This window comes from Nanorana parkeri, unplaced genomic scaffold (assembly GCF_000935625.1).
Source record: "Nanorana parkeri isolate BGI_ZX_2015 unplaced genomic scaffold, ASM93562v1 scaffold523, whole genome shotgun sequence".
Taxonomy (NCBI): domain Eukaryota; kingdom Metazoa; phylum Chordata; class Amphibia; order Anura; family Dicroglossidae; genus Nanorana; species Nanorana parkeri.
Window position 1 is genome coordinate 134,249 of NW_017306791.1, and position 25,992 is coordinate 160,240.

A 25,992-nucleotide genomic window follows, 5' to 3' on the forward strand; every position below is an offset into this window, starting at 1 on the left:
ACCTGTCTATAACCCTACAACTTACCCTCTCTAATGTAAACATAACTCTTGTTTGCAAACTTTCCTCTCCCACTAAAATCTTTTTTGCTAATGACCAACTCTTACTGTGCCAAGATACCAGCATCAAGCTTCCAGTGCCAGAATCTTCTGTGCTTAAAAGGCAGAATTTTTACTTTTTATTGGGTATAACATGCAGAGTTACAAAGCATATGGAAATGCAAATGGCTACTGCAAAACTGGACTAGTCAGACAATTCATACTAAATGCCTACCATATATGCTTGATCAAGTGCTTGTTTGCGATAGTCAAGTTCTTCTTCCAAGTAACCCTTCTGCTTGCTGAACAAATCCTGAGAATGACAAATTCATAATGCTTTTATACAGTAAAAAATAATAATTTTACATATTAAAAATTACTGTAAGTAAATAAATGTTAGTAATAACCTCCCTGACCTCTTTCAATCTGGCTTTTGTCTGCAACACTTCACGGAAAATGCCCTCCTAAAACTTACTAACAATTTACTAACTGCCAAAATCAATGACCACTACTCTATACTCATACTTTTAGACCTTTCTTCTGCCTTTGACAAAGTTGACTACTTGCTCTTCTAGAAATTCCACTTCCTTGGCCTCTAAGACTCTGATCTTTTAATGGTTCACTTCCTACATATGACAGTGCTCCTTCAGTGTCACCTACAACTCTACCTCCTGCTCTCCTCTACCTGTAGGGGTCCCCCAAGTCTCTGCCTATAGGCCCCTTCTTTGCTCCATCTACACCTCCTTCCTGGATCAGTTGATAACCCATCATAGCTTCCAATACCATATCTCTGCTAAAGACACCCAAATCTATCTCTCCACTCCTCAGCTCATCTCTCTTGTCTTCTCACGTATCATTAATCTACTCACTGACATATCAATATAGATATCATACCACTTCCTCAAACGCAAACTTTCCAAAACTGAGCTTATCGTGTCCCCTCCCCAACTTCTCCATCAACCCCTCCCCTAAGGCCAGGGTGCTGAGTGTAATTCTTGATTCTAATCCTCTCTTTTCACCCCACATCCAATCACTATCCAAATCTTGCCAACATAAAAGCTGTAACATTTCCAAATTTCGCCCCTTTCTTACAAATGACACCACAAAGCTTCCAATTCACTTCTTTGTAATCTCTCTCAACTATTTTAACTCCCGTCCTTGTTGGCCTTCGATTAACCACATATTTCCTACTTTGTCCACCTTTAGGTGATCCTTGAAAACTCATCTCGTCAGGGAAGCCTATCCCACCCTTGACAATAACTGTCCTTTTACTTCTTCCATCAGCTCATCCCACACAATTATTAACTTTTGTCTCATTTACCCTTTCTACTATATTGTAAGCTCTCATGAGCAGGGCCCTCCTAACCCTTCTGTATTGAAATTGTAATGTAACTGTACTGTCTCCCTCCATTTTGTAAAGTGCCATATAAATCCTGTATTATATTAATAAGGTACATTATGAGATGAATCACTGACTGTATCAAATGGTTGATGGAAGACGTTTGGGGTAATTTGAAATAGTTTACAAAAACTTCACTTACTGGGAGTCTTACCTTCTCATTTTCCACATCGATCATTTTCTGTGTGAGGGCAGCTTCCGTCACCTCAATCTGTTTCAGCCACTATAACCAAACACAAACAACAACCCAAAGAGGTGATTGAATACAAACGCATAAACAATGAAGAAACCCAAACCTGCTGTTGACTACACATGAGACATTATAGGATATATTTTTGTTCCTGACCTCATTATCTCCCTGAAAGATGTTCAACCATTAAGTTAAATCCACAAGTAGGGGTTATCTAAAAACATACACATAAGACTGACATTTGTTAAAATGAACTGAGGTTATACAATAGAGGCCATAGTGGTGTTAAGCCTGGTGATTATGGGGATCACAACTGCTGAAAAAAGTGTATTGAGGGCACTGGGAGTTGCTGGTAGCTCCAGTATATCTCAAGATATAATAGCCTTAATTTGTAAAAGAAATTCAAAAGGAATGCCTGCCTTTACTTCCCTTGGACCCTAATCACATTTCAACTGTAACTGTTGCAATCTAAGTTTCTAAATAAAAGGAAGAATCTTATGGGTTGCTATTAACAAGAAAACCTCAGCTTGTGAACATTCTTCATTCATGCAGTAAAGTGATTCATTCATTAAATAACATCTTCATTGAAGTCTTAAATTGTAGTTCCACAAGAGCCGGAGTGCTAAGTTTGCCTACCCCTCCTATAGATCATGGAATCACATGCAAGGTCCCTTCATCAGACAATTTGATCACATTGCCTGATGAAAGGGCCCTGCATTGTCCCAAAATGGTGCTACAATCTTGTGATACGATGATCTATAATGTCAATAAAGGTGTTTTTGATGAAGATACAATGGCATGCTGGTGACTTATCTTCTGTATCCATGCGGTGCCCTCTGCAAGTTACTACAGCACCCATGAAGAGTAGAAGAGTATATATTGGTCAGGTGTTCGGTGAGACATCTACACCACTGTTCATGCATGGGACACAGTGACATCCTCCAGTGTGAAGCCCGGAGCCATTTTGCTTTTTGCACTCAGCAGGCCGGAAGAACACTTCTAAAAGTGTACCAATATTGTAAGTCTCCAGCAACTAAAGGTATTACTAGTTGACTTTATTTTATATATAGTGCAAAAAGCAGTGATGGCTTGTAACATACCATAAGGCAGGTCAGGTATCAGTTTACTGTTATCAGAGTGATGATTTGTTTAATTTATTTAATGTAGTAGTGTATTTAATTTATGAAAAGAAGCTGTGCACTGCTGTATTTATTTACATAATTTGTGGACAGCATTGTGTAGGCTCTTCTGAGGCCAAATCTAACATCGGAACTTAAAGTGACCCTAAACTCAGGAGCTAAATCTTAAAAATGCATTCAAGCCTCTTAACAAGAATGTATCTTATTTGTGTATCACTCGGCTGTAGATCCTCAAATCATCTCTGAATTGGTGCTGACACTGTCCTTCCTTCTAGAGGGTGACTACTTTTGTTCCCCATAGTTCCTGTGTGCGTTATAAAGTAGCCACCGCTCCAAGCTCACTCCCGTGATGGACTACAATCTGGCATTTAGTTTACTAATTTGTACTGAATTAGATCCCGGTAAAGTTCTCAATAAAAAGCAGATAGAATGCTGTTCTAATTTTTATTTTTGTGATGATAATCATGGCGTATAGATAGTAACAACAAGCGAGGAGGCTGCGCAAAACAATGTTAGTATTCACTGCTGTTTAGGGCATCATGAATGGTAGTTACTACTTTGATGCTGTGAGCTAATGCACATTATTTGCTTAAAGTAGACCTAAAGCCAGTTGGCCATTTGGATGGAGTAGGGAATGATGAAAACCCCTGTCAGTTTTTATTTCCATCTGTGCCTTATTGTAAAGGTTTCCCTTTGCTTCCTGTTTTGTAGACACAATAGGAAGTGAGAGACAGTTGCCACTGGAACAAATGTCCCCGTTAGAGAATGTCCCCTCTATTCCTAGGAAAGCATAGACAGTTCCTCTTCCTAACGAGGACATGGACAGCAATAAATACCTGACAGGGGTTGTAAACATTCATCACTGTATCCAAAAGTAAAATAGATTAATTACCTTAATTAAAGCAGCAAGATATTATTAGGTCAGAATAGAAATGAATGAAGGTAAGAGGTACATTTTAATAAAGAAGTATAGTGTGTATATTTTATATATACTGTGTGTGTGTGTGTAAATATGCACACTTTGACAAACCCCATCTTTAAACGAACATCCATTCTATTCTGCTGTCTCCATTTCTGCAAGTATTATCTAACACAATCCCATCCTCCCATGAGACCCCAGCTAGTCCAATTACTTGTGCTGCACTTTCCTCCTCAGCTCTAAGCAACCAACAGAGAAAACACGCTTCTCTGAAAGGAGATGAAGCAGCAGAAATTGTCACACCAGTTCCTTCAATACTATGTCTATCAGTGAAATCACATTAATGGAAGACCAATTAAATAGCAAGGAAAGCTTTCCTTCTCTTTCCTCTCTGCAGAGCTTGATAATGGGTGAACAATATATCCTAGGACCTTGTTATATTGTGTGATCTTACTATAAATTACATTTTATTTTTATTGCTTATAAGAAAAAGTCATTTTTATTAATATTTGACCACATAATGTTTTTGTCACGTCGCCAAAATATTATTTTTTTCCAGTCCGTGTCCAGTACCTGCTTTTTTGGCTCCCTCTGTTGCACAAAACTCAATAGGTCCAGCCTCCAGTGCAGTGACACATTTCTAAATGTAAGCCGCACTTCCTATTTATGCTTCCTATTTACACCTTCCTCATACCTGCCAACTTTCTGGCATAAGAAAGAAGGATACATTATAGCATGAAGAGACACCCCTGTCACACCACCAGTAATGTGGACCATGAGAATTAATGCACAAACGATTGGCTTAACCCAAAATTGCTTTTCTTCATCACGTCTCTTCCTGTATTTTAGCTTTTCCCAATAAAATTGGAATAATTTAAGGATTAGATGAAAGGTTTAGTGCAGTGAAACACTTTTGATAGTTACATAATACATTTTTGTAGAGATCTATACATCAGGTCAAAAAGAGGGACATCTAAGGAAGAAAGAGGGATAGCTGGATTTGGTTCCATAAGAGGGAGAGTCCTTCCAGATGAAGGACATTTGGGAGCTATGCTTTCCTTGCCCCCAACCCACCCATCCGTTACTGTAATTGAAAGTGTTGTTTGGCATTGTTGGTCACAGGTCTCCATGTCCCAAGTCTACAGACCTCCTAGAGAGAGTTAAAGCATTGACTACTTCCGCCTAGAGAAGCATAGCTGCAAAGGTAAAACATTTATTTTTGGATTACAGAAATTGGTGCAGCTCCAAATGTGCAGAGTTGGGACTGTACCCTCTTTCCCTTTTTGCCCACTAGAGATGGGAGTTCTGCTTTCTGAAGAGGATCCACTGTGCAGAAAAGTTATACAGCTCGTCCCACCACGGGAACACTTTGCCATAACCACTACAGGGAATGCAGAAGAATGTCTCTCTGTTCTGGAACAGTGAGTACCCTATCCTATATCCCCACAGACACAGCTAATTGGCCATTCTCATGTCTGTATTTTACCTTCGTTTCTCCTTTAAATCTCATTTATCTGAGTGATACTGAAAAAATGACACACCTTTTCACAGAGAGATAGCACAGTACCCGCTTGAATTACTGCAACCTGCTCTTCATTCCGCAAATTCTGCAAAAACAAATAAAAAAAGAAAGCTTAATATAAAGCTTAGCACTCCAAAAATTAAACTTCATGCATCCCCGCAATCCACATTCGGCACACGAATGACTCTCTTCCGGAGTAATAGGCTCACAAACTGTGGAACCACCACACGATCTTCCAAAGAAATTCAAACTTTATTCCACATGCATCTATACAAATCACAACCGCTGCCGCGTTTCTGCCTTACTCGGCCTTGGTCATGACAAAATGAATTTCTTTGGAAGATCATTGTGTGCTGGTTCCACAGTTTTTGAGCCTTATACAAGGTAACATGTGGGGAAATTGCTGAATGTAAAACCCCATTAAATTGGAAATACGGGGAGAATTAAAAATTAAATATATGATATACTCTGTCACGGGCATTAACACAGCAGTTTTAGTTTTGTTATGTGATGATTCTGCTGGAGATCTGATATTTTCTCACCTCCTTTAGGGGGCCAAGCAGCCGAGAGTTGGAACAAACCGTTTGTGTAAAGAAGACAGTGGATACTTATCTCTTACTGCCTGGCCACTGAACTCTGCTATGGTGCTGAAAATTCCAATGGGAAACCAACACTTTCAGGAGAATCAAACTCCTGGATCCCCCTGCAGCTCTCACTGGTTCCTCCTTGAACCTCCACGTCACTGCTAAGCCCTGTATTGACGTGAAGGTCAGAAGGCGTAACTAGAAGGAGCTGCAGGGGGGCCAAAGACATCAACACTCCTGGGATTTCAGAACACTCCTGGGATTTTTTAGAATTTCATACAAACAAAATGGATTTTGGAACATTTGTTCAACTTTGGGGTCAAATTGATGATGAATTTTGTAAAAAGTCGAAGGAGCATGTTGGAAATTTGTTCTTGATCAAAGGAAATTCTAACAGTGAATATGGTTTTTGTTTGGGAAACTCCATTTGTTCCAAAATCGAATGTTAGCTGAAAACGAAACGAAATTTCGAATAATAATTGCCAAGTCTCTGATGGTATTATCAAATGCTCCGACAAGATTTTGATCGTTCATTCGAAAATCTACCAGTGTATACTGTACTTTACTCTTAAAGTGGCACTAAACTCAGGATTTAAATTTAAAAATGAATTCAAGTACCTTAACTATTAACAAAAATGTATCTTATTTGTGTTTCACTTGGCTGCAGATCCTCAAATCATCTTTGAATTAGTGCTGACACTGTCCTTCCTTCTGGAGGGTAGCTAGGAAGGACAGTGTCAGCATGAATTCAGAGATGATTTGAGGATCTACGGCTGAGTGATAAACAAATAAGATAAATTTTTGTTACTAGTTAAGGCACATAAATGCATTTTTGAGTTTTAACTCCACAGTTTAGTATCACTTTAAAAACACGCATAGGTGTAAGACACAACATGCACATAAAATTAAAAATAAAATGCAGAAAAAAAAGCAGAGGGAAAGGCTTGGTCCTAATGGGACCAACATTCATATACGGTACTAATTGTCTATGTTATAGATGTTTTCCAAACTTGAAAGATCAAAATATTAATATTTTGTTTTGTTCGCTTATGTGGGTCCCGATTCTCAACGTGTTTCACACTTGTAGCTTCATCAGGAGAAGGGTTCAATAATACTATATAATAAAACTCTTACACTTAACACTTAATAACAATAACTCTGCATCCTGAAAACCTGCATATATGGACCGGTGACGCGGGAGATAGCCTGATCCCCCTAGGTGGGGACTGTGAGGGGGTAAAAAAATGAACAATACCAGGGGAGCTTGTCAAGAGGTCTTGTGCATACAGTCTATCCACAGCACTAGGTCCTGTCGGTCTGATGGGCCCTAAACCTTCCATACTTTATCCAAAATAAAAAGAAAAAATGTTTGGCTTTAGATACTCTTTGAATGATGAAAACCGAAGGTAAACTCCCTCACGTGCTCCTTTGCATCTTATAGCCCAAAGTAGGACTGTGGCTAGACTAAGGACAATTAAATCAGAAAAAAGCCTAAACTGGCCTCTGTAGCTGCAGGCATTGTGTATCAATTCATCCTCACATTTCACAGCAGAAGCACCTTTAGTTTCTGTTTCGTGGCTTCCCTTGCTCCCCCCTTCCAGCACTAACTCCGTAGCTTGCTAGCCTTATCTCTAATGTAAACACAGAGCAGGTGCACAGGACAAGGGAAGAGAGTAGAGTGCCGTGACCCCACTTTTCTGACTTTACTGTTTCCCTTCTGAACATTGAGAATTAGTTACTCCACAGTGACATCATCTACAGAGATTAGTGATGGCTTGCTTTAAAGCTTATTAACTGCTTGTTTGAAATAAACAATTGAATATCTATAGCCTCACCACAGTTATATTTTAGTTTCAATTCTGCCTGAAGTATACATTTAAAAGGCCCTTTTCGGAAGGAAGTAACGTCAGCTAAAAATCCCCTGTATAGGAAAAAATGTGTGTTAAAATGATTTGACCATTGGCTGAAATTTCCCTATGCTGAACAGCTATGCTGTCCTGAAAAGTCTTCAAATCTGACCTAAGGGTATGTTGGATACCCAGTCACCCAGAAGTCAGATGTGGAGTTTCTTTGGGGCAGCTTAGCTCTGCAGAAGAGGGGAGATTCCATGAACAGGCATTGAACCAGATAAGTAAAAAGCCTCTTCCTTTACGGGAGACTTTCAACTTATATTTTTTATCCCCCTCAGAGGGTCACTGTAAGGCAGCTTGTAATATATTTTAGGCTGAGTGGACTATTAATAGAAAACATTTCCCAAGTATTACAATTACAGTTCCCTGCCTCAGAGGTCTATCATTGTTTCTTACATTTTGAAAAAATTAGTTTGTCCAGTTTGGTCTATGAATGTGTTTGCATGAATGTGGTAGGGATACTAGTCCGTAAGGTCACTGAAAATGACATTGACAGGACTTGCTCTGGGTACTTGGTTAGGGGCTTTGTAAAATATTGTGGCCAGTTAGCTAAATGTGCGAAGAAGAAAGACAAAGCTTGAAAAGCGTTAGTCATTAGAAGTGTTAAATTACCCCATTGTCTCCAAGTATATCCAGCTTCTTCATGAGCTCTGAAATGTCCACATCCTGAAAAAGAGTGAAGCCACACAATGAAGAGATAGGATAGGGGCAGCCCATGTCCTGAATCCAGATACACAGTATATAGAGCTCACAGAATATGGAGACACAAGAATGCAACTGGATGATAGAGATGGTCTTGAAAGATACATACCATGTAGCTACATTCTGAAGGTTCTTTATGTCCCTCTGAGGCCTGCAACAGATTGTAGAGCAATCATGGCTGCAGGTCTCCCATCACTCTAGAGCTTGAATCACTATTCAAGCTTTATTACAGGTTGTTCTAAGCAATCACAATGACATGCTACAACATGGAACACAACACCACACACTGGCAAGGAAAATGCTTGATGCTGAAGTTCTCATTGTGCACCAATATACGTAGAGACCATATTAAATATATCTACACATTTAGCTTTCACTGATTTTATTATTGACTCATTAAACTGTATCTATACTATACTCCTACTATTGTGAAAACCATTGTATCCTAATAAGTATATGCAATGCATATCTGTAATGATAGTATTCTGTATACTCAGCATTCCAACATTCCTTTATTTAGATCTTTCTCCACATTTACAGACCAAGCTGTCCATCAAAAGTGACAGTGACAAGATTGGGGGCAAACTATAACAATGCCAGGGTTGCATGGACAGTTGTCACATGTTTTTCAATGCAGAAGAAACACAATGCTGGATCGCAGAGTGGTGAGTCTGCAGAGGACAGTGCTGGGAAGAAGTACTGCAATGAAAGCTGTTTTTTTGGGGGGGGTTTAAGGCGGAATTAGGCTTAACAAAAGCACCACTTGTGTAATAATTGTCAGTTTTGCTGGTCAGCTTGGTCAATTTTGAAATATTTAGAGAAACAAAGAATACCATGTGAAATTAAAAATGATCAGAAAGTTATCAGAATACAATGTTTCTTGCAAGAGTATTCTTTTAATAATACAAACGTTAAGAGTTTCTGTAAATCACAAATGTCTAATAGTGCTAGGAAATGTGTTCACTATGTAGGAGTTTTTCACTCCTTTACCTCGGAGTATATAATATACTGTAACATGAGACCAATTTAAGTTGTACCAATATGGTTACATTAAATTAATTTCCCCTCACTTTACTTATATAGCTACAAGCCTGGGTGAAGCTTTTCTAATCCAGTGGTTATTTCTTTGTGAGGTCGGTATCCCATCTTCTGACTTCAGCCAATTCCAGTTGGGTGGAGACCAAAAGCACAAAGCGCCCACTCAACTTTCCTATTTTAGAGATCAGTCTATGGTCAGTTTTATAGGAAAAATCAGTGGGCGTGCAGGGGATCACAGGATTTTATATAAATAAGGGTAAGTATTGTAAATTTAAATTTATTATCTATGTTTTTTAGCATCTGATTTTAGTGGTCAACCCAAATGGTGCTGAACAGCTTGCAGAACTAAATACAGACCCTATCCAGCTGATATCCAGGGTTCTCTGAATCTCTGGACTAATAATATTACAATTTTGTAATTCTATATTTTTTCAAGAGCATGCCCACTGCCTTCCCCCTACTGTAAATTCCTAGTGGGCAGTAGGGGATGCTTGCCACAAGAATGGGCCAGTGGGCATGTAATTAAAGCAGCAAGTGAGCTCTCATGAAATTTTGAAATGCACAATACCCTTTTTTTAGGATTTGGGGCACCCAGGAATCCCAAGGCACGTGCAGCTAGGTTCCTGTATTGTAGTGTTGGGGCCCGTTGAGCACCATCAGGGTCAACTACCGTCAACTACCTACAGAGACAAACTTGATTTATTTTGTGGGATTCAGGGTAATTTACTGCTATGCTGAGATGTTTTGATAGAAATATTTGTCATGATATATATATATGTTATAATCTATGTAATATTTGCTGATTTACTATAGCAGCCGGCTGTGTTGAAATAGTTTGCAGGGCTGTTTTAAACTATACAAGTCAGAGTCAGCCATATTGTGGTCTCCGTTAACAAAGCATATTCATTGAAATTGAACAGTGATACTAGTAGATACTAGTCAGGTGTTGACAGTAATTTCCTAAAATTATACTGAAAAAGAAATACAAAGAAATCTTGGTCAGTGTGACCATCAATTTCCCCTAGTGGCAGCCACAAGTTAGGTCCACTAGAGAATTGATGGGCCACATTAGCAGGCGATGATTTACAGATATTGGCTGCCTCTAGAATGTGAAAGCCATTAACGTAGTTTAATATTATACAACCTGCAACTCACAGTAGACCCTAATAACACAATGTTAGCTTGCATTACAGGCTTACACAAGACACATAGGCCTTACACAGGTGAGGAGAACCATGCATGACAGCACATTATTGGGGAAACCAGGAGTGACAGGTTTACGGGACGCTTTGGTCAAAGTGTTGGTTTTAATGGTGAGTTAATGGCAGTGAAAGACATGGGATGCACTAGAAGAGGGAAGTGAATCTGGATCTACCTTAATTCCTTCCTGCTGACAGAATAGCTGCAGAGCGCTTCCATTATTTTCTGGGAAGCTGGCTATATGGAGGTTAAAGGCTGGAGACCTTCGTTCTCTCTCCTGGGGAAAAATGTGTTATTTCACATTTAAACCTAATAGGAATGTAATGGAATATTGCCCTAATATGAACACAGTATTGAAAAGTGGCAGCCATAAGCATATGGGGTTGTTTATGCAAAACTTGTTACTTTTAGACAAATGATATATCGTTGCCCTTGGATACAGCACAGCTTTGCTCTGGGCACCGGATATGGTTTAGACGACGCCGAAGTTTTGCGCTGTGCCCAAAAACAACAATATAAAGTGTAGAACCTGACACATTAACATCTCATTTAAGTAAAAAACAGAAGTTGCTTAAAGTGAAGTGGAAAAACATTAAGTCTATTTATAAATGTTTTCACACAAGATTCATGCAACTTTAACCCCAGATTCACACCTTTCCAATTGAATCATTAGAAAATGTGTCAATCTGAGGTGGGAGAATCTTGGAGAGAAGTGTGAATTTTAAGTAAAAATGTATAAATAGACCCATAAATATTCAATGAGCCAAAGAATTGTAACCATTCACATACAGTCTTCTAAAAAATTTGGGAACAGTTATAAGTGTGTTGTAGAACCTCAACAGCTGTATCTATAGAATGCTCCTGATACTCCCAAGTGCTAAAGGTATTTGTTGTGTATGCTGTACCCGCAGTTCCTCCCATAGCTGTAAATATTTTACTTAATTGGACACACAGCTTCTAAAAGTATACCGATACAAGACAAAAAATACAAATCTATGTTTTATAAAGAATATTATTTCACAGTTCCATCCTACAATGTCAGATTATATTAAAAAAGGTGGATTCTAGTTATATGAAAATGTTGTACACAACATATAAAGAGCTGCTTGACACCGAGTATAAGCAGAATAGCATGCAAATGTTGACATTCAGCAAAAAAATAAAACTAGAAAACATTCACAGAACTTATTTCATTTAGAGTGCTAGCATGTAAACTGTAATAATACAGGCGGTGTAAACATCTACTTACAATGTAAAGTCATCAATGGGCCAAAAGTTGGATGTTTAGAGGGTTAGTGCAGCCAAAAATGATATTAAGACTCCAGTGGTAAAATGTAAGGTCTGTTTTGCTGCCTTTTGGAGTGGACAAGAAGGAAGTTCTGCCAGAGCAGATAGGAGGGTTCAAGATTCCATATTAAAAGAATGCCCAAAAGATATAAAAAAAAGCCGGTGGGTGCTTTAACCCAACAATGAAATAACAGATTTGGAGTTCCTTTAAATAGAGTCACACAAAGCTTGCACATAGCAGTATTTGTAAGGTCTACGTTTCCAATACCTGCAAGTATGAAATAAGAACGCCACTAAGTGCATCCACATGAAGTGGTAGAAGATAAACATGGGAGGTGATGTTTTTTGATTGGCTGTTATGAATTACTGCAATCTCCACCTCATTACCTAAACACCATGATACTTTAAAGAGATATATATGTCCTAAGCATTCCATGGTATTTGAGGACATTTTACTTATGGTTTAAAGCGGTGGGAAAAGGATTGTGGTGTCAAAGTTCATATATAAACCTTGCAGAGTTCAAAGTAAAAATATTACTCTGTAATGTTGTTCCCCAAACCTGTTCTCATGTTCTAGAAAACAGTTCAGGTATTTTTGGATATTCACACAGGTAATTGAACCATGAGTGGTACCTGGGAATGGATTTAGAAAACACTTTTCTAGTCTAACCTGTCCAAGTCTAATGCAAGAGGGCTTGGATGAACAGTGAGGGATCTGTCATCACTCCTGTTCTGTGGAGCCATCAACTGTAAAATATTCCATTGCATCAGTGACTGCCAAACTGTGAGCACAGTTGGCTCAATACATCCATTACAACTTCTGATGTGTGTTTAGCAGGTAAGAGGAACATGTGACGCACCCGGTCAGAAACCCTACTTAATCACTTATTCAGTCTAGATTTTTATTGAGGTACACTGTAAGAGACTTTCTGCAACATATACCTCGTGAGGGTATTAACAGTCACAACATCTTTCTTAGTAAAAAGCATGCCCACTGCATTGGCTCAGAATAGAAATAAACAATGATCACTTCCCCATTTCATACCAGCCTGTAGGCTGTTTCAAAAATGTGTGGGTATACATCTTCCTTGCTTGCATACGTTACTGTGAATCATTTATTACTGTAGAGCTGGCAAGAAATGCTAACTAAGCACACTGACAATTGAAGCTACATTTCATACCTGAAGTAGCTACTGAAGCTGCATTTCATGTTTTGCATGTACAATCCCTTTATGGTTTTTTTTTGTTTTTGCTGGCTGTATAATCGGTAAGATATTGTTTGCACCATAAAAGGAATACAGAACTGGGTAGGAAATAATGAACACAGTTATTTATTTAGCGCTTATTCGCATGTTGTAGCTAGGGCAGTGGCAACTGTGAAGAATAGAACTAAAGAAAAAGAAAGATGTAAGACACTACAAGAAACAATGCTAAAGTGCAGAAAACTGCAGGAGCCCATCACTTTTCATGATACTGAAGACAGATCTCAAAAAGGCATTCTCCTGTTTGCTCAAAAATAACTAAACTGAGCACAGGAACATAAAGTAGACATTCAAAGTAGGAATGCACAGATACCAACTACCATACATGGTACAAGTACAGATACTTTTCCAGCTCCATTGAAAGACTAGACCAGAGAAAAACTCAAAAGTTAGGAGGCAGCTGTAATTCTTAAGGAGCATTGGCTACAGGGCTCCTGGGATTTGTGCATCCCTGTTTTAATGTATTTATATATTTTAGGGATGCACCAATACCATTTTTTCCAGACCATGTACAAGTACTGATACTTGTCCAAGTACTGATACTTGTCCAAGTACTCACAGATACAAATTACTGATACCTTTTTTGTTTAGGGTCATACGACAGTTTTTCTAAAACAATACAGACTAATGATTTCAGGACAGTGTTGGAGCGCCAGAGCCTTGTCACACTCACAGCTGCAACCCTGGTAGTTCTCATGAAAATGCCAAGTATCTGCACCAATAGAGATGCTGGTATCTGAACATCCCTAATTCAGAGGTTCCCAACGCCTGCATATACCTCGAGTTCTCTTCAGAGTCTTTGGGAGACACTCTAATATACAAATATCTAATTCATCCCATGAAGATGGTTAGCGGTCCCACCACAGCTCTAATGCTTTTTTATTGGTTACTGAGTAGGACTGATGACCTCATTGATGAATGGTCAGGCACCAGAGGGGATGGGGTTAACCTTATGAAAAAAAAGTTGAAACTGCCTCAAGATATGTGCAGGCACCTCTGGGCAGATGCTCAGTTTGGTTGGTTTTGGTTTACACTGTAAATAATATCGTCCATCTTTATTGCCATATTTAAAGTCAATTCTATAATATTTTTGTTGTCTTAAAATCAAAGTGAAATTGAGATGTTTCATGCTGGGTGAATGAACAAAACAAAAAAAGCAGCATGCAAGAACGATGATGGTATAAATAAGAGTGAGTAAAGCCAAATACAAAACATTATTTTTTATTAAATGGAAAATAATTTTTCCCCTCCAAAAAAACGAATAACATGTAAAATGGGTTAAACATGCAGGTTTGCACAACAAAACATGACATTAAAAACAACAGGATTACCAAAATTCACAGTTCACAATTGTATGTTAGACATGCAGAAAATGCGATGGTAGAAGGGACAGAATGGAAATGGTTCCGCTTCCTAATCCGTATAAGTGCAAATCGGAGCGAGACACTGATCACTTTTCATGCTATGTCATAAACTCCATAATATTCATTAAGGCATCACGTGTCACACCTCCCGCTCCCCTCCAGGAAGTGAAGTGTACTATATATATTTAATCCGGGACTCAAATGCAATCTCTGCCCCAGGAGACAGTTTACAGAGGGAATCTCTTACTTCCAGCTCTAACACTCGGAACTCTAACAGTTCATTCTGGTCTTTGGCGTCCTGGATTTCGTTTTTCAGCTGGCTCTCCTCCAATTCATACTTAAAGAGCTGAAACAAACCAAACACAACATTAGGAGACCAATCATAGAATCTCTGGGCAACCTGTTGCTTTTTTACAGAATATATTAAAAAGAACAATCCAGGCATGTAAAACATGAACCCTTGCAGTGGGGCTACCCCTTAAGTGCTTATTTTGGTGTAGGGTCTAACATAAAAAAGATATACTCACCTTAGTCGCATTCCCGCTGGGTTGTTAGACTGGACCCCACAGCCTCTTCTCCCCCAATCTCCAGCGCTCTAAGGATCCGTGACGTCATCGCATCCATTGACTTGCATTGGAAGCGAGGACGCCGAGGGACATTCCACTCTCTTTCCTCAATACTTTTTAGTAACTGTTCCGGTATAAGTATGCAGATCAGGACCACAGGCTTCTCTGACATTTCTGATATCCATACTTGCTTCAATTCAGTTGGAAAAAAAGCAATAACTCTGCAAAGTCAGCATAACAGCCAGGCATCCAGCATTTTGAAGGGAGGAGGTCGGAAATGTCAGTCTCTGTGTTTTCCTGAGGAAAGGTTTACCAAAAAGGAGCAAAAACCTGCACAAGATTTTTTTTAAAACTAACTATTGAGTACAAAATACAGCCAAAAAAAATAGGATAAAAGACTATGTATGCTGTATATTCAACTGATCTGTGTGATAAAACCATTATTAGGAAACATTATTTTCAATTTAAAGGTACAACTAAAGGCCCCTGTATGACAATCTAAACAAGTCCCAAATCCAATTACTATTTGACGCACAACTAAAAAAAAAAAAATTCTATTACCCTTCCTGACTGAGCCAATCCTCCTTAATTTGTGTTTCACACTCTCGCTCCGATCAATTCAGAAAATAGTGGGTGGTGCTGATTGACAAGCTACAGGCTTGTGAAATAGCAGGGACAATGCTGATAGTCTCCCCCCCTGTAACACTTTATTCATCTCAATATTTATACCAGGGTAAACAACGTTCCTTTATTATTTATAGTGTAAGCATTTTCTTCCCCCTAATAAATCTGACAATAATGATAGAAGGTAACACTGTCCTGCCTGCCTGTGAACTGCAGAAGTAGGAATGTACTGTCTTACCTTTTCTATCAAGTCTTGGTTTTTCCGCAGAAGCTGCTGCTTCTCGTCCACCCACTTGGAATCCTGAGGAAGAACAACAGTCAACAAGGAACAGATACTGTTTTCCTCATGTACAGAGAGCCAACAAGTTTCTTTACAAAGTACATAGAAGCATTTTCCAGCACCACAAGCTCCATCCCCAGCGCCACAAGCTCCATCCCCAGCGCCACAAGGTCATCATGCTTGCTGCTTAGTAGACCAATAAATAGTACTTTTCCTGCTACAACTAGGAGTCAGGAGGTTTAACATGCAGTAACAGAATGCTCTCCATATTTTTAATTTTTTTTCCAAAACTGGTTTACATAAAAGCTTTTTGAAACCCAAGAACAAAACTGTAAAATATTGCAGCTTACCATTACTTAGTCGGGACTGTTTTAGTTTTCTGTTTTATGGTTTGTTTCCATTTATTTTCACCTGGTGATCCTACCAGTACACACTTCCTGTCCTAGGGTGACAAAACTGTTTTGCATCTATGGAGGAGCGGTTTTGTTACCTTATGACAGGAAATGTGTTAAGACTACATCTTCCCCTCTCGTCTCCAAAACATAGAGGTAGGTGTTCTGTAGTTTACAGGGGTGACCTGGGTAGGGCCTAATAATACTGACTGAGGTTTCAGAGCAGCAAAGCTAGAGCACATAGGAAGATATAAGCTGATGGGATTTCTGGCAGCATTACCAAGTATTACTTTGCACTTATTGAACAGGTTTAGCAAAAGGTTTTCAATGGTATATTCAAAAGACTAAAATGGAACATATAAGAGAAGCTCATTGTTAGGGTTTAACATATACTTTAATAACACTGTTAACATATTAAAAATGAAGGTAGTATTATAGGTAACAAAGTTTTTAAGCACAGATAACTTCCTGTTCAGTAATCCCATAAAGGAACACCCACCCACTTTTCCTACGAAATTTCCTTTTGCCTAACAACTAGCCTGGCAGCTAACTGAGTAATACACTGCACTGAACCTTCACCTACACAGATGTGAATGATATTGGTAAATCTAAAATTTTATGTAATACACAATTTTAGTCCAGGTTTAGTTAACCAATCCCTAGGATTGGTAGAAGACGTGCCTATGCACCTGCTTTCACCTTCACAGTACTATGCTCCCCTGCCACCCTGGTTTACCTTCCAAAGCACCAAGAAAAAGTCGTGGTCCTATGCAAATAATGATTTCTAGAAAGTGAATAACTAGCGTGGCAGGAAAGTATGGTAAAGTAAGAGCAGGCAACTTATGATGACTTCTACAAAATTATGAGGATAGACCCATACTGACTTTTAACAGGTTAAACTGCCAGCAGAATGGCGATGCAGGCACAAGCCTTAAATTATCTACAAGGCACCAAAACCAAGGCACGCACTATTACTGTATGCAAGCACTGACTTAAGCTAAAAGGTTGGCTCCTTTTGCACACCCCTTCATACCTCAGTGTTAGTTTTTAATGTTATGGGCAGTCTAGCAGACTAATAATAAAGAATGGAAGCCAGGAGGGGAATAGGCAAAAGTGCAGTCTGTAGCCTTCATTTTGATTTTGCCTTATCACGTATAATCCTGGGTCTTATTCTGTTCTTGGGTGCAGGAACCTATAACAACCAATCACAATTCAACTTGTACTGGCCTAACATCAGCACAGAGAATTCTACTTGGTAACAATTGATTAGCACACTTAAAATGAACCAGTCACAATGTTTTTTTTAAGGGAAATCTGACTGGTTCTCTTAATAGGCCATTCCTGCCCCTCGATATGATCCCTACCTTTGCCTCACTCTCCCACAACCCTGTCTGACTTTTGGAGCACTGTGTTGCTCAGTATCGGAGCTAATACAAGGATAATGGCCTTCTCCCTATCCCAGGACTTAAGCCTTGTGATTTTGACAGCCCCTATGATAAGAGGCGTTGGGGGGGAGAAGTATGTCTCTACTGTGCATTATTAAATGTTGCGTGTTGCATATAAATCAAAGATAGAATTCAAATAATCAGACCATTCAAAGAAAAGTGCTTACAGAAGAATTATGGGGTGAGTGAAAATCACTGCACTGACCCAGTCATCTAGCCATCACAAACTGACCCTTGTTAAAGTCGCCTTATGCATTTTTCTGCTTCCAACACATCAACTTCAGGGATAAAATGTTCACTTGTTGCCGAATATATCCAACCCGCTTCCAGGTGCCAAGGTAACAAGATAATTAGTTATTCATGTCACCTGGTCATTTTGTTATGGCTGATCTGTGGATACAACACACTATAAAATGCCAATGATAAAATCCTTCTAAAATGTTAGTTGTCCATCTCCGGCTTCAGGACTTTCTGAGTCACTGACCTAGAGCAAGCATGCAGTAAGTAAAGTCAGAACTCCAGATCAACATACCTGTTCCAGATCAGTGATTAACAAAGTACTGAACAACTGGATCAGCATGACAGACAAAATACAGAGGGAGAAATGAGTAACATTGGTAGCCTCCCTATTTCTCACTGCTTATATATCCTTTAAATAAAAGAACTGTTTATTAAATAAAGTCAATGGCATATTCTGTAACTATACAAAACATACAAAGTTTTCACTATGGATGTGCCATTTTTGCCTCCAATATTTTAAATCATATACATAAAGAGGTTGAGTTATAGTAACTCTGACAAAATTGAAGCTCCGGTTTTTACTAATCAGTTCTTGCAGCTGCAATAAATGGGCTCTCCACACATGGAAATGCAACATTCACCTTCCAAGAGGAATCCTATTCAGATGTATAAACAGCATACAGTCTCCAGGTAAGTGATGCCCTGGTTGAAACTGAATCTAAGACAACTGCACTAACCTCATGCAGAGAATATGTATAACCCCAATTCAGAGTTAGGGGCTTCCTACAACTGATATGGCTAGCTATTAATATGTATTTGTATCCCTTTTCAGTAGAGCCCTTGTGCTGCGGGCAATTGACCAAGGCAGGACATTGATGTGAATTTTAACTATATATAAAAAAAAATTTAGTGTATATATATATATATATATATATATATATATATATATATATATATATATATATATATATATATATATATATATATATATACACACACTACATACATACATACTACATACATACATACTGCTAGGCAACTGCCTATGCATCTCATATAATATATCTTTTTATGCTATAACATTTTATATTTTACTTTTTTTCAGTCATGTAACCATATACGCATACACATAAATATTAATCTCCTTTACTGTTTTTTTATTCTTATGTGCCCAATTGTTGCAAAAGAGGTATTTACAGACCTCAATAGTTCAGTCAGAATCACAGCTACTGGTCTGCACGCTTCAGAACACCCTTAAGGTGGCCATGCACCTTTCATTGTGCGATGGTTGTAAGGTGATCTAAAGTTCGTACGACCTCCCCATCTTGGACAGGCAGATCGTACTTGCGATCATCGCAAGTCCTCCCCGCTGAGGGGAGGGCTTGCAGATGTTTGCAATGGTGAGCGGGCAGTGTGCGCTTGCGCACCTTGGCCGTGCAGCTTTCGTCTTGTGATCGCGCTACCAACCTGCTGAAAATTGTACGATTTTAGGCGGGTTTTCTAGAGTGCTCGTTATACACCTTACGATTATCGTACGATCGTGGGATCACCTGCAATTATCATACGATAATCGTCAGGTGTATGGGCAGCTTTACAGGGGTAGACAACCTTGGAACTCCAGGTGTGGTGAAATTCTATCATGCCTCTGGGAGTCATGCCTGTAGCTGTCAGAGTCTTAAGGTGCCCATACACCTTACGATTATCGTACGATTTTCGTATGATTTTCGTATGCGATCGACTTTTCGTGCGATAATCGTATGTGTGCATTGCAGTGTCCGACCAACAGTACTGTACAATCGTACGACTTTTGACGGTCAAGCATGTTTGAAAATTTTGCTAGATCGTACGATTGTCGTAAGATCTACACTGCGCTTGCACTAACGAAAATACGGCAAACCAATTACCGCATTTCATCCAGGTGCTTTTCGTTAATGACGGCTAAATTTATTTTGCGATCATCGGGGCAGGATGGGCCAGTCGTACGAAAATCGTATTATTCGATCATCGGACGAAAAGTTTCGTCCGATAATCGTAAGGTGTATGGGCACCTTTACAATGCCTCATGGCGTTTGTAGTTTGATCACAGCTGGAGTGTCAAAATTGCCTACCCCTGCCCTAATTTGCAAATCTTGTTTTATACAATATTAAATGTTATTTATTAACTAAAGACTTTATATAAACAAGTAAAATAAGGAGAAGGGTGTGCCTTTACTGTATCCTTATGACCAGTATGGTAATGGTGAAGCTGCAGTCCCAACATCACTTGTAGGAGTACTATAATTTGTACTACACTAATGCCCCACATTTATTTATTTAGAAACATACATATCGTGAAGAAATGTGAAATTCCTACAACATTTCCTCATCCTGGTAAACACAGACCCCCATATTGTGTGGTCTCCACCACTGAATACTGATGACCTGTGAAATCTGTAACCATCAAGAATGTGAAGATCAAGCGCCTGAAACTTACTATTCCAAATTCATGTATCTATACCAAATAAGACAGCACAACATTGTGGACACTACACCAGTGTGACTAGTTTAACACTATAAAACGTTATGCAATAATAATGTTGAAAAGTTAAAGCCACACTTTGAGGTTGGGCATGAAGATATACATCCTACCAATTGGTGAGACGGACACTCCACAGTAACAGCATGGGGGCTCAGCGCACTAGAACGGACCCCGTATCAAAGCACTGTGCACCAGATGGAATCTACCAGGCCGGCTTCTAACAAGTAATCAACCAGATACAGATCCTCCACATCCTTCCTCTCAGTACAAACCTGCTCTAATGAGAGCATAGAAAACTCCAGAGGTGGTAAACATTGCACCGGCCCAATTCAGGCCTGGCAACATTCAGCACTATCTTGTCAAAAAAGATAATAGCTAATACAACAACTTTTCTGCAGAACTTAACTCACAATCTCAAGATAGTTACAGTATTTTAAAACTGCAGTTATTTTCCCCCATCAATCTCACAATTATAAATTTATTTCATACACTGCCAGTTATTGTGTTTTGCTACATTTGGTTCCATACAAGACTGTTTACTTCCTCTGAACTGACGCACAGATCTATCAATTATCAAGCTAGCAATAAGCTAGAAGACATGTTACCATGGTGATCTCAAGAGAGCAGAAATCCTCATGTCTTATCAAGGTAATTTAGACAGGAATAAAGTTTTCAGTAACAGAAAAGGAAGCTTTTTACAGGAACTCTGGTTTAACCCTTTCACTGCCTGACTGCTTTATTATGGACACACTATAATCCACATTTTAGGCCTGAAAATTACAAACTCCCCCCTGCCCCCCATATATTTCCTGAAAGCAGAGACCCTGTAGAATAAAATGGTGGCAGTTGCAAATTTATAAGTCTCATGATATTAGCGCAACTCTACATTAAAGCAACATTTTCAATAAAAAGACAGTTAAGTTAATTTTAGTGCACATAAACACAATATAATACAATTTTTTTTAAAGAAATAGAGAAGATAAGGTTGTGCCAAGTAAACAGATGCCCAATATGCCAAGCTTAAAAATTGTGTGCGCCCATGAAACAGTGAAAAATAATGACACTAAATTGGGAATAGGCAATGCTTTAAATGCCTGTACAGAGCATCACTTTAGAGTCAACTGTGAATATTGGCCCTAGAATTATTATTCCCACTCTGGTGTATGTAGTAATACCGAACGCGCCTTTTTTGACTTGACGTGTGTGTGCAGGAATGGTATATTTTTAACATGGGGGGGGGGGGTCATTGCTATCACGTGGGGGGATCACAGGTCCTGTACGTGGTAGCACATTGGAGGTGACAGGTATTATTTAAGTTGACATTAGGGGTCTGTTAGACCCCTAGTGTAACCTTTGCCCTTGAAAGAAAAGAAGCTGATCGAGCACAGATCATGCTTGTTCAGCTTCTTCCTCAGCTTCTTAGCTGGGGAATGACAAATCAGAAACCGGAAGTGATGCAATCAACGTCTCTTCCGCCTTCATTCATTCAGTGGGGAGATCAGCGACTGAACATTCTCTCCCGGCTACCCGCCGACACCTGCGATGTCATTACCGCGTCCACAGGAGCGGCAGTGGAGCCCAGGAAGCAAGGCAGGGGGTGTCAGGCAGAGGGGAAGCGTTTTCCGACCCTGGAAGTGATCGGGCAGCTTTTTAGCTGCCAAAATCACTTCCAGTGTAAAGCCCACAGTCGGCTTTACAAAGGTAAACATACTCTAGGCGGGAGTTTGTTTACAGAGGTCCACTGCCAGCACTGTATGCTTTACATTGCTGGAATCAAAAGGGTTAAATAATATCCTGTATATAGACCGCAACAACTGTGCAGGTACATTTCTTGTATGACTCTTGTATTTATACAAACTTTACTTATCCCAGGGTTCAGTTTTAAATGTTTTTGGATCTTTCAGTGTGCTGCACTCCCTATGCGAAAGAATGGCTGACAGCAGCTCAGTAATGCACAGAACAAAGCAGGGAAACCAAGTGGGTTTTGTGAAATTTGGCATCACTCTGATCCCTGTTACACCAATATCTGATGGAGTCTAAGGTGGTAAAACTGAAACCCAGGTACTTCTCTGATGCCATAGATACAAATGAACACACTTCAGGTATTTGGCACTTGTTCTTATAGTCAGACTTTTCTGTGTTGTTTGTGGTTATGCTGGCCTAACACATAACACATTATCACCCAATGATAGATCTGGACAGCTTAAAGTGTATGTAAACCTTAACAATTAACTATTCTTACTTGCTGCCTTTTGGTCTGTCCATCCAGCAAATGTACATAAATGGTCGGATGGCAATTGCATAAGCGCATTTATAAATTACCTTTTTCGCCCGTGCACGCATTCGGGAGTAGGAAAGTTTGACAAATGATAGCCTTTGATATATACAGGTGTTCGGGCAGCAATAGAGCCGCCCAATCGCTTGTATATTGCGGGGAGGGTGGGGTGCGGGAAGTACATGGCCCCCCTCCCTGCACTGCTGGCTATCCCAGGCTCCATTGTCCTCCGAGCAGGGACCAGCAGGGCGGGTATCTGTGGCTGGATTAGAGGAAAAATCAGCACATTCCACCAGCTGAACTCCTCTCCAATCACTAAATGTGGAAACTTCTTAGGGGTCGCTAGGTGACATTAGAACCCTGATGTCTCCATAAAGAGGACTTGTCACCTCTTCGCTATCACATAGGGGGCTCTATCTATCCCCAAAAAAATTATATAAAAATATTTTCAGTAAGGCATGACTAAATAATGGTCAAATTACCGCAGTCCCGAATACTAAAAAATTGTCCTGGACAGGAAGGGGGTTTAGCACCCCCGTCTTCAAGTGGTTAAATATAACACTCTATATGGGATTTGCCATACTGGTATGAGAAGTGCAAAAATATACTTGTTGAGACGGACAGAACCTTGTGAGCTCATAACTTCCTGTGAACTCTGCCTCTGCTGACCTATTCAATAGTGTTGTTCCCAGCTATCTCTGTAGACTACAGTATACCTTTCCTTATGGCATGGAGCTGAGTTGGAGGTGCTCTGTAGTCCTGTCCTACCATAACAACACTGCTCCTCCATAGATACAGCAGTCATTAAACATCACACTTGTACAGAAAATGTGATAGTGGTAGGTTCACCAGGTAAAAATAAAAGACAAAAAAAGTCTGAAGAAAAAGAAAATGAATGCAGCCACCAAATCTAAGGACTGGTAAGTTGTAATATATTACATTTTTGTTCTTGGGTTCAGATACACTTTAAAACAATCTTCCATTAAAAAAAATGGACGAAACAAAGATGAATTTGATCAAAATTGATTAGCTTGTCTGCCAGGACAGATTCAATCTTTTCAATGAAGACAGCCATTTACTAACTGAACCTCTCATTGTGGTCATCAATTTCAGAACCATTGTTCTATAGAACCCAACCCATGGACAGCTTGGCCTACATGCAAATGGAGACAAAATGTAGTGAAATAGAAAAAGGAGGAATTTATAGACTGATTTCTTTCATTAAATGCAGAGTTATCATGAAAACAACATTTTTCATTAGTTCTCCTTAAGGCCTCATTCACATGGATGTGCACAGTGGATGCCGCAAACAGTGTGCGTCCAAGGGCGTGCATCTTTACCTGTATGGATGTGCCAGCTCAGGGTGTAGCCATGTCCTCTCATAGAGATGTACACAGGCCCGTCTTTAACGCAGGGCAAAAGGGGCAGTTGCCCTGGGCCCAGTTATTGTTGTGGGGCCCAAAGCAGCCGCCCCTTGAGCCTGCACTGCTCGCTCCCTAACGGGAGATGCGGGATGTCAGTGTCCTGTCCCTTCTCCCCCCTCATCCTCCTGGTTTCCCTTATCTCTCCAGAGATAAGACAGACAGCAGAGATCGGCAGATCGGGACCTTTGTCTGCTCTGCCTAGCAACTGATGAAGCTGATGGGCGGGCTGTCATAATTACATACTTCGGCCCGCCCATCACATCATCGGTTGCTAGGCAGAGCAGACAAAAGTCCTGATCTCCCGATCTGCTGACTGTCTGCAAGTACCGTAACAGAAGGGGGGGAGAGATTATGGAAACCAGGAGGATGAGGGGGGAGAGCACGGAGAGCACAGGCTCAATAAACAGACTCTGATCCCCTTGCAGACAGGCAGCAGAGATCAGAAGATTGGGACTTTTTTTTTAATCAAAGCACAGGGATCAGAGCCTATCATGCATGCCTAGACCAGCCGGCCCGCCCATCTGCATCATCAGTTGCTAGGCAGACAGGGGGCTGATAAAAAAATAAAAATAAAATAAATAAATTGATTTGGGATGTTGGGGTGGAGAGAGAAACTGCATGGCAGGTAGAGGGCATGGCTTGGTGGCTAGGGGCGGGGGCCCAAGAAAATGTTTGCCCAGGGTCCAATCAATATTAAAGACAGCCCTGGATGTACAGACTGGTTGCACGCAGCTACATGCAGCACCTGTCCCCCCAAACAGTCCCCTGCATGGACGTGCGCACTGTACAGCTGTGCACGCCCGTGTGAATGAGGTCTTAACGTGTCCCCCAGCACTCATCTGCTCGGTACCCCTGGACAAACCACATGTGTGCACAGTGTATTCTTTGCATTCGAGCTGGCCGAACAGCCAGCTTGATTGGCTGGGAAGCCGGCTTTCCAGCCAATCAGCATGGAGCCGGGCTTCCCGGCCAATCAGGAAGCCGGGCGGCGAGTAATGACCCGCCTCCCAGCTTCAAATCAGCAAGGAGGCGGCTGTACGCCTGGCTCGATGCAGATTGGCTGGAAAGCCGGCTTCGCAGCCAATCAGAATTGAGCCGGATGTTCGGCAGGAAGTGAATGCTCTGCAAGTGTAAGTATTCAAAATCACAGCATTTTACACCTGACATGTCTATGTTATTATTAATCATCATACATAGAGGGATGCATTGGTGGAATTTGATTTTTGAGTCCGTTTTAAAATATATAGAAGATTGACACAGAGTTTTTGAGGATACTGCAATGCATATTTACTGCACTCCAAAAGCACCCCAGGAAAGTGAAACAGTTGCAGGGGGTTATGTTTTCTCTGAGCCAAAGCTTCAAGGCTTGTAAGAGGTTGAACCGGATAGGCATTAGTGTTTTTTCAACCTTAATCAAAGTTCAGTGAGCTACTAATCCAAGCCAGCAAATACTGCTTATGAGTTAAAATGACATTAAACTCAGGAGTTAAATCTTAAAAATGCATTCAAGTACCTTAACTGTATGGGTGACTACTTCTGTTCTCCATGGTCCCTGTGTGTGTTGTAAAGTAAAGTAGTCACCACTCCAAGCTCACTCCTGTGATGGACCACAATCTCACGTTAATTAGCTAATTTGCACTGAAGTTATAGTCTTTAAAACTGATGAGTAGCTGCAA

At 40.0% G+C, this 25,992-nt stretch overlaps 1 protein-coding gene across 1 annotated transcript in view; it reads right to left on the reverse strand.

Moving 5' to 3' along the window:
- JAKMIP1 (janus kinase and microtubule interacting protein 1) overlaps positions 1–25,992 on the reverse strand; it is a 135,623-nt gene that overhangs the window by 23,035 nt on the left and 86,596 nt on the right. The window contains exons 12-18 of the mRNA XM_018561429.1: positions 15,981–16,043; positions 14,800–14,898; positions 10,815–10,916; positions 8,312–8,365; positions 5,225–5,290; positions 1,590–1,658; positions 272–349 (exon numbers count right to left, since the gene is read on the reverse strand). Coding sequence (XP_018416931.1) covers positions 272–349; positions 1,590–1,658; positions 5,225–5,290; positions 8,312–8,365; positions 10,815–10,916; positions 14,800–14,898; positions 15,981–16,043 — 531 coding nt within the window. The remainder of the gene's footprint in view (positions 1–271; positions 350–1,589; positions 1,659–5,224; positions 5,291–8,311; positions 8,366–10,814; positions 10,917–14,799; positions 14,899–15,980; positions 16,044–25,992) is intronic.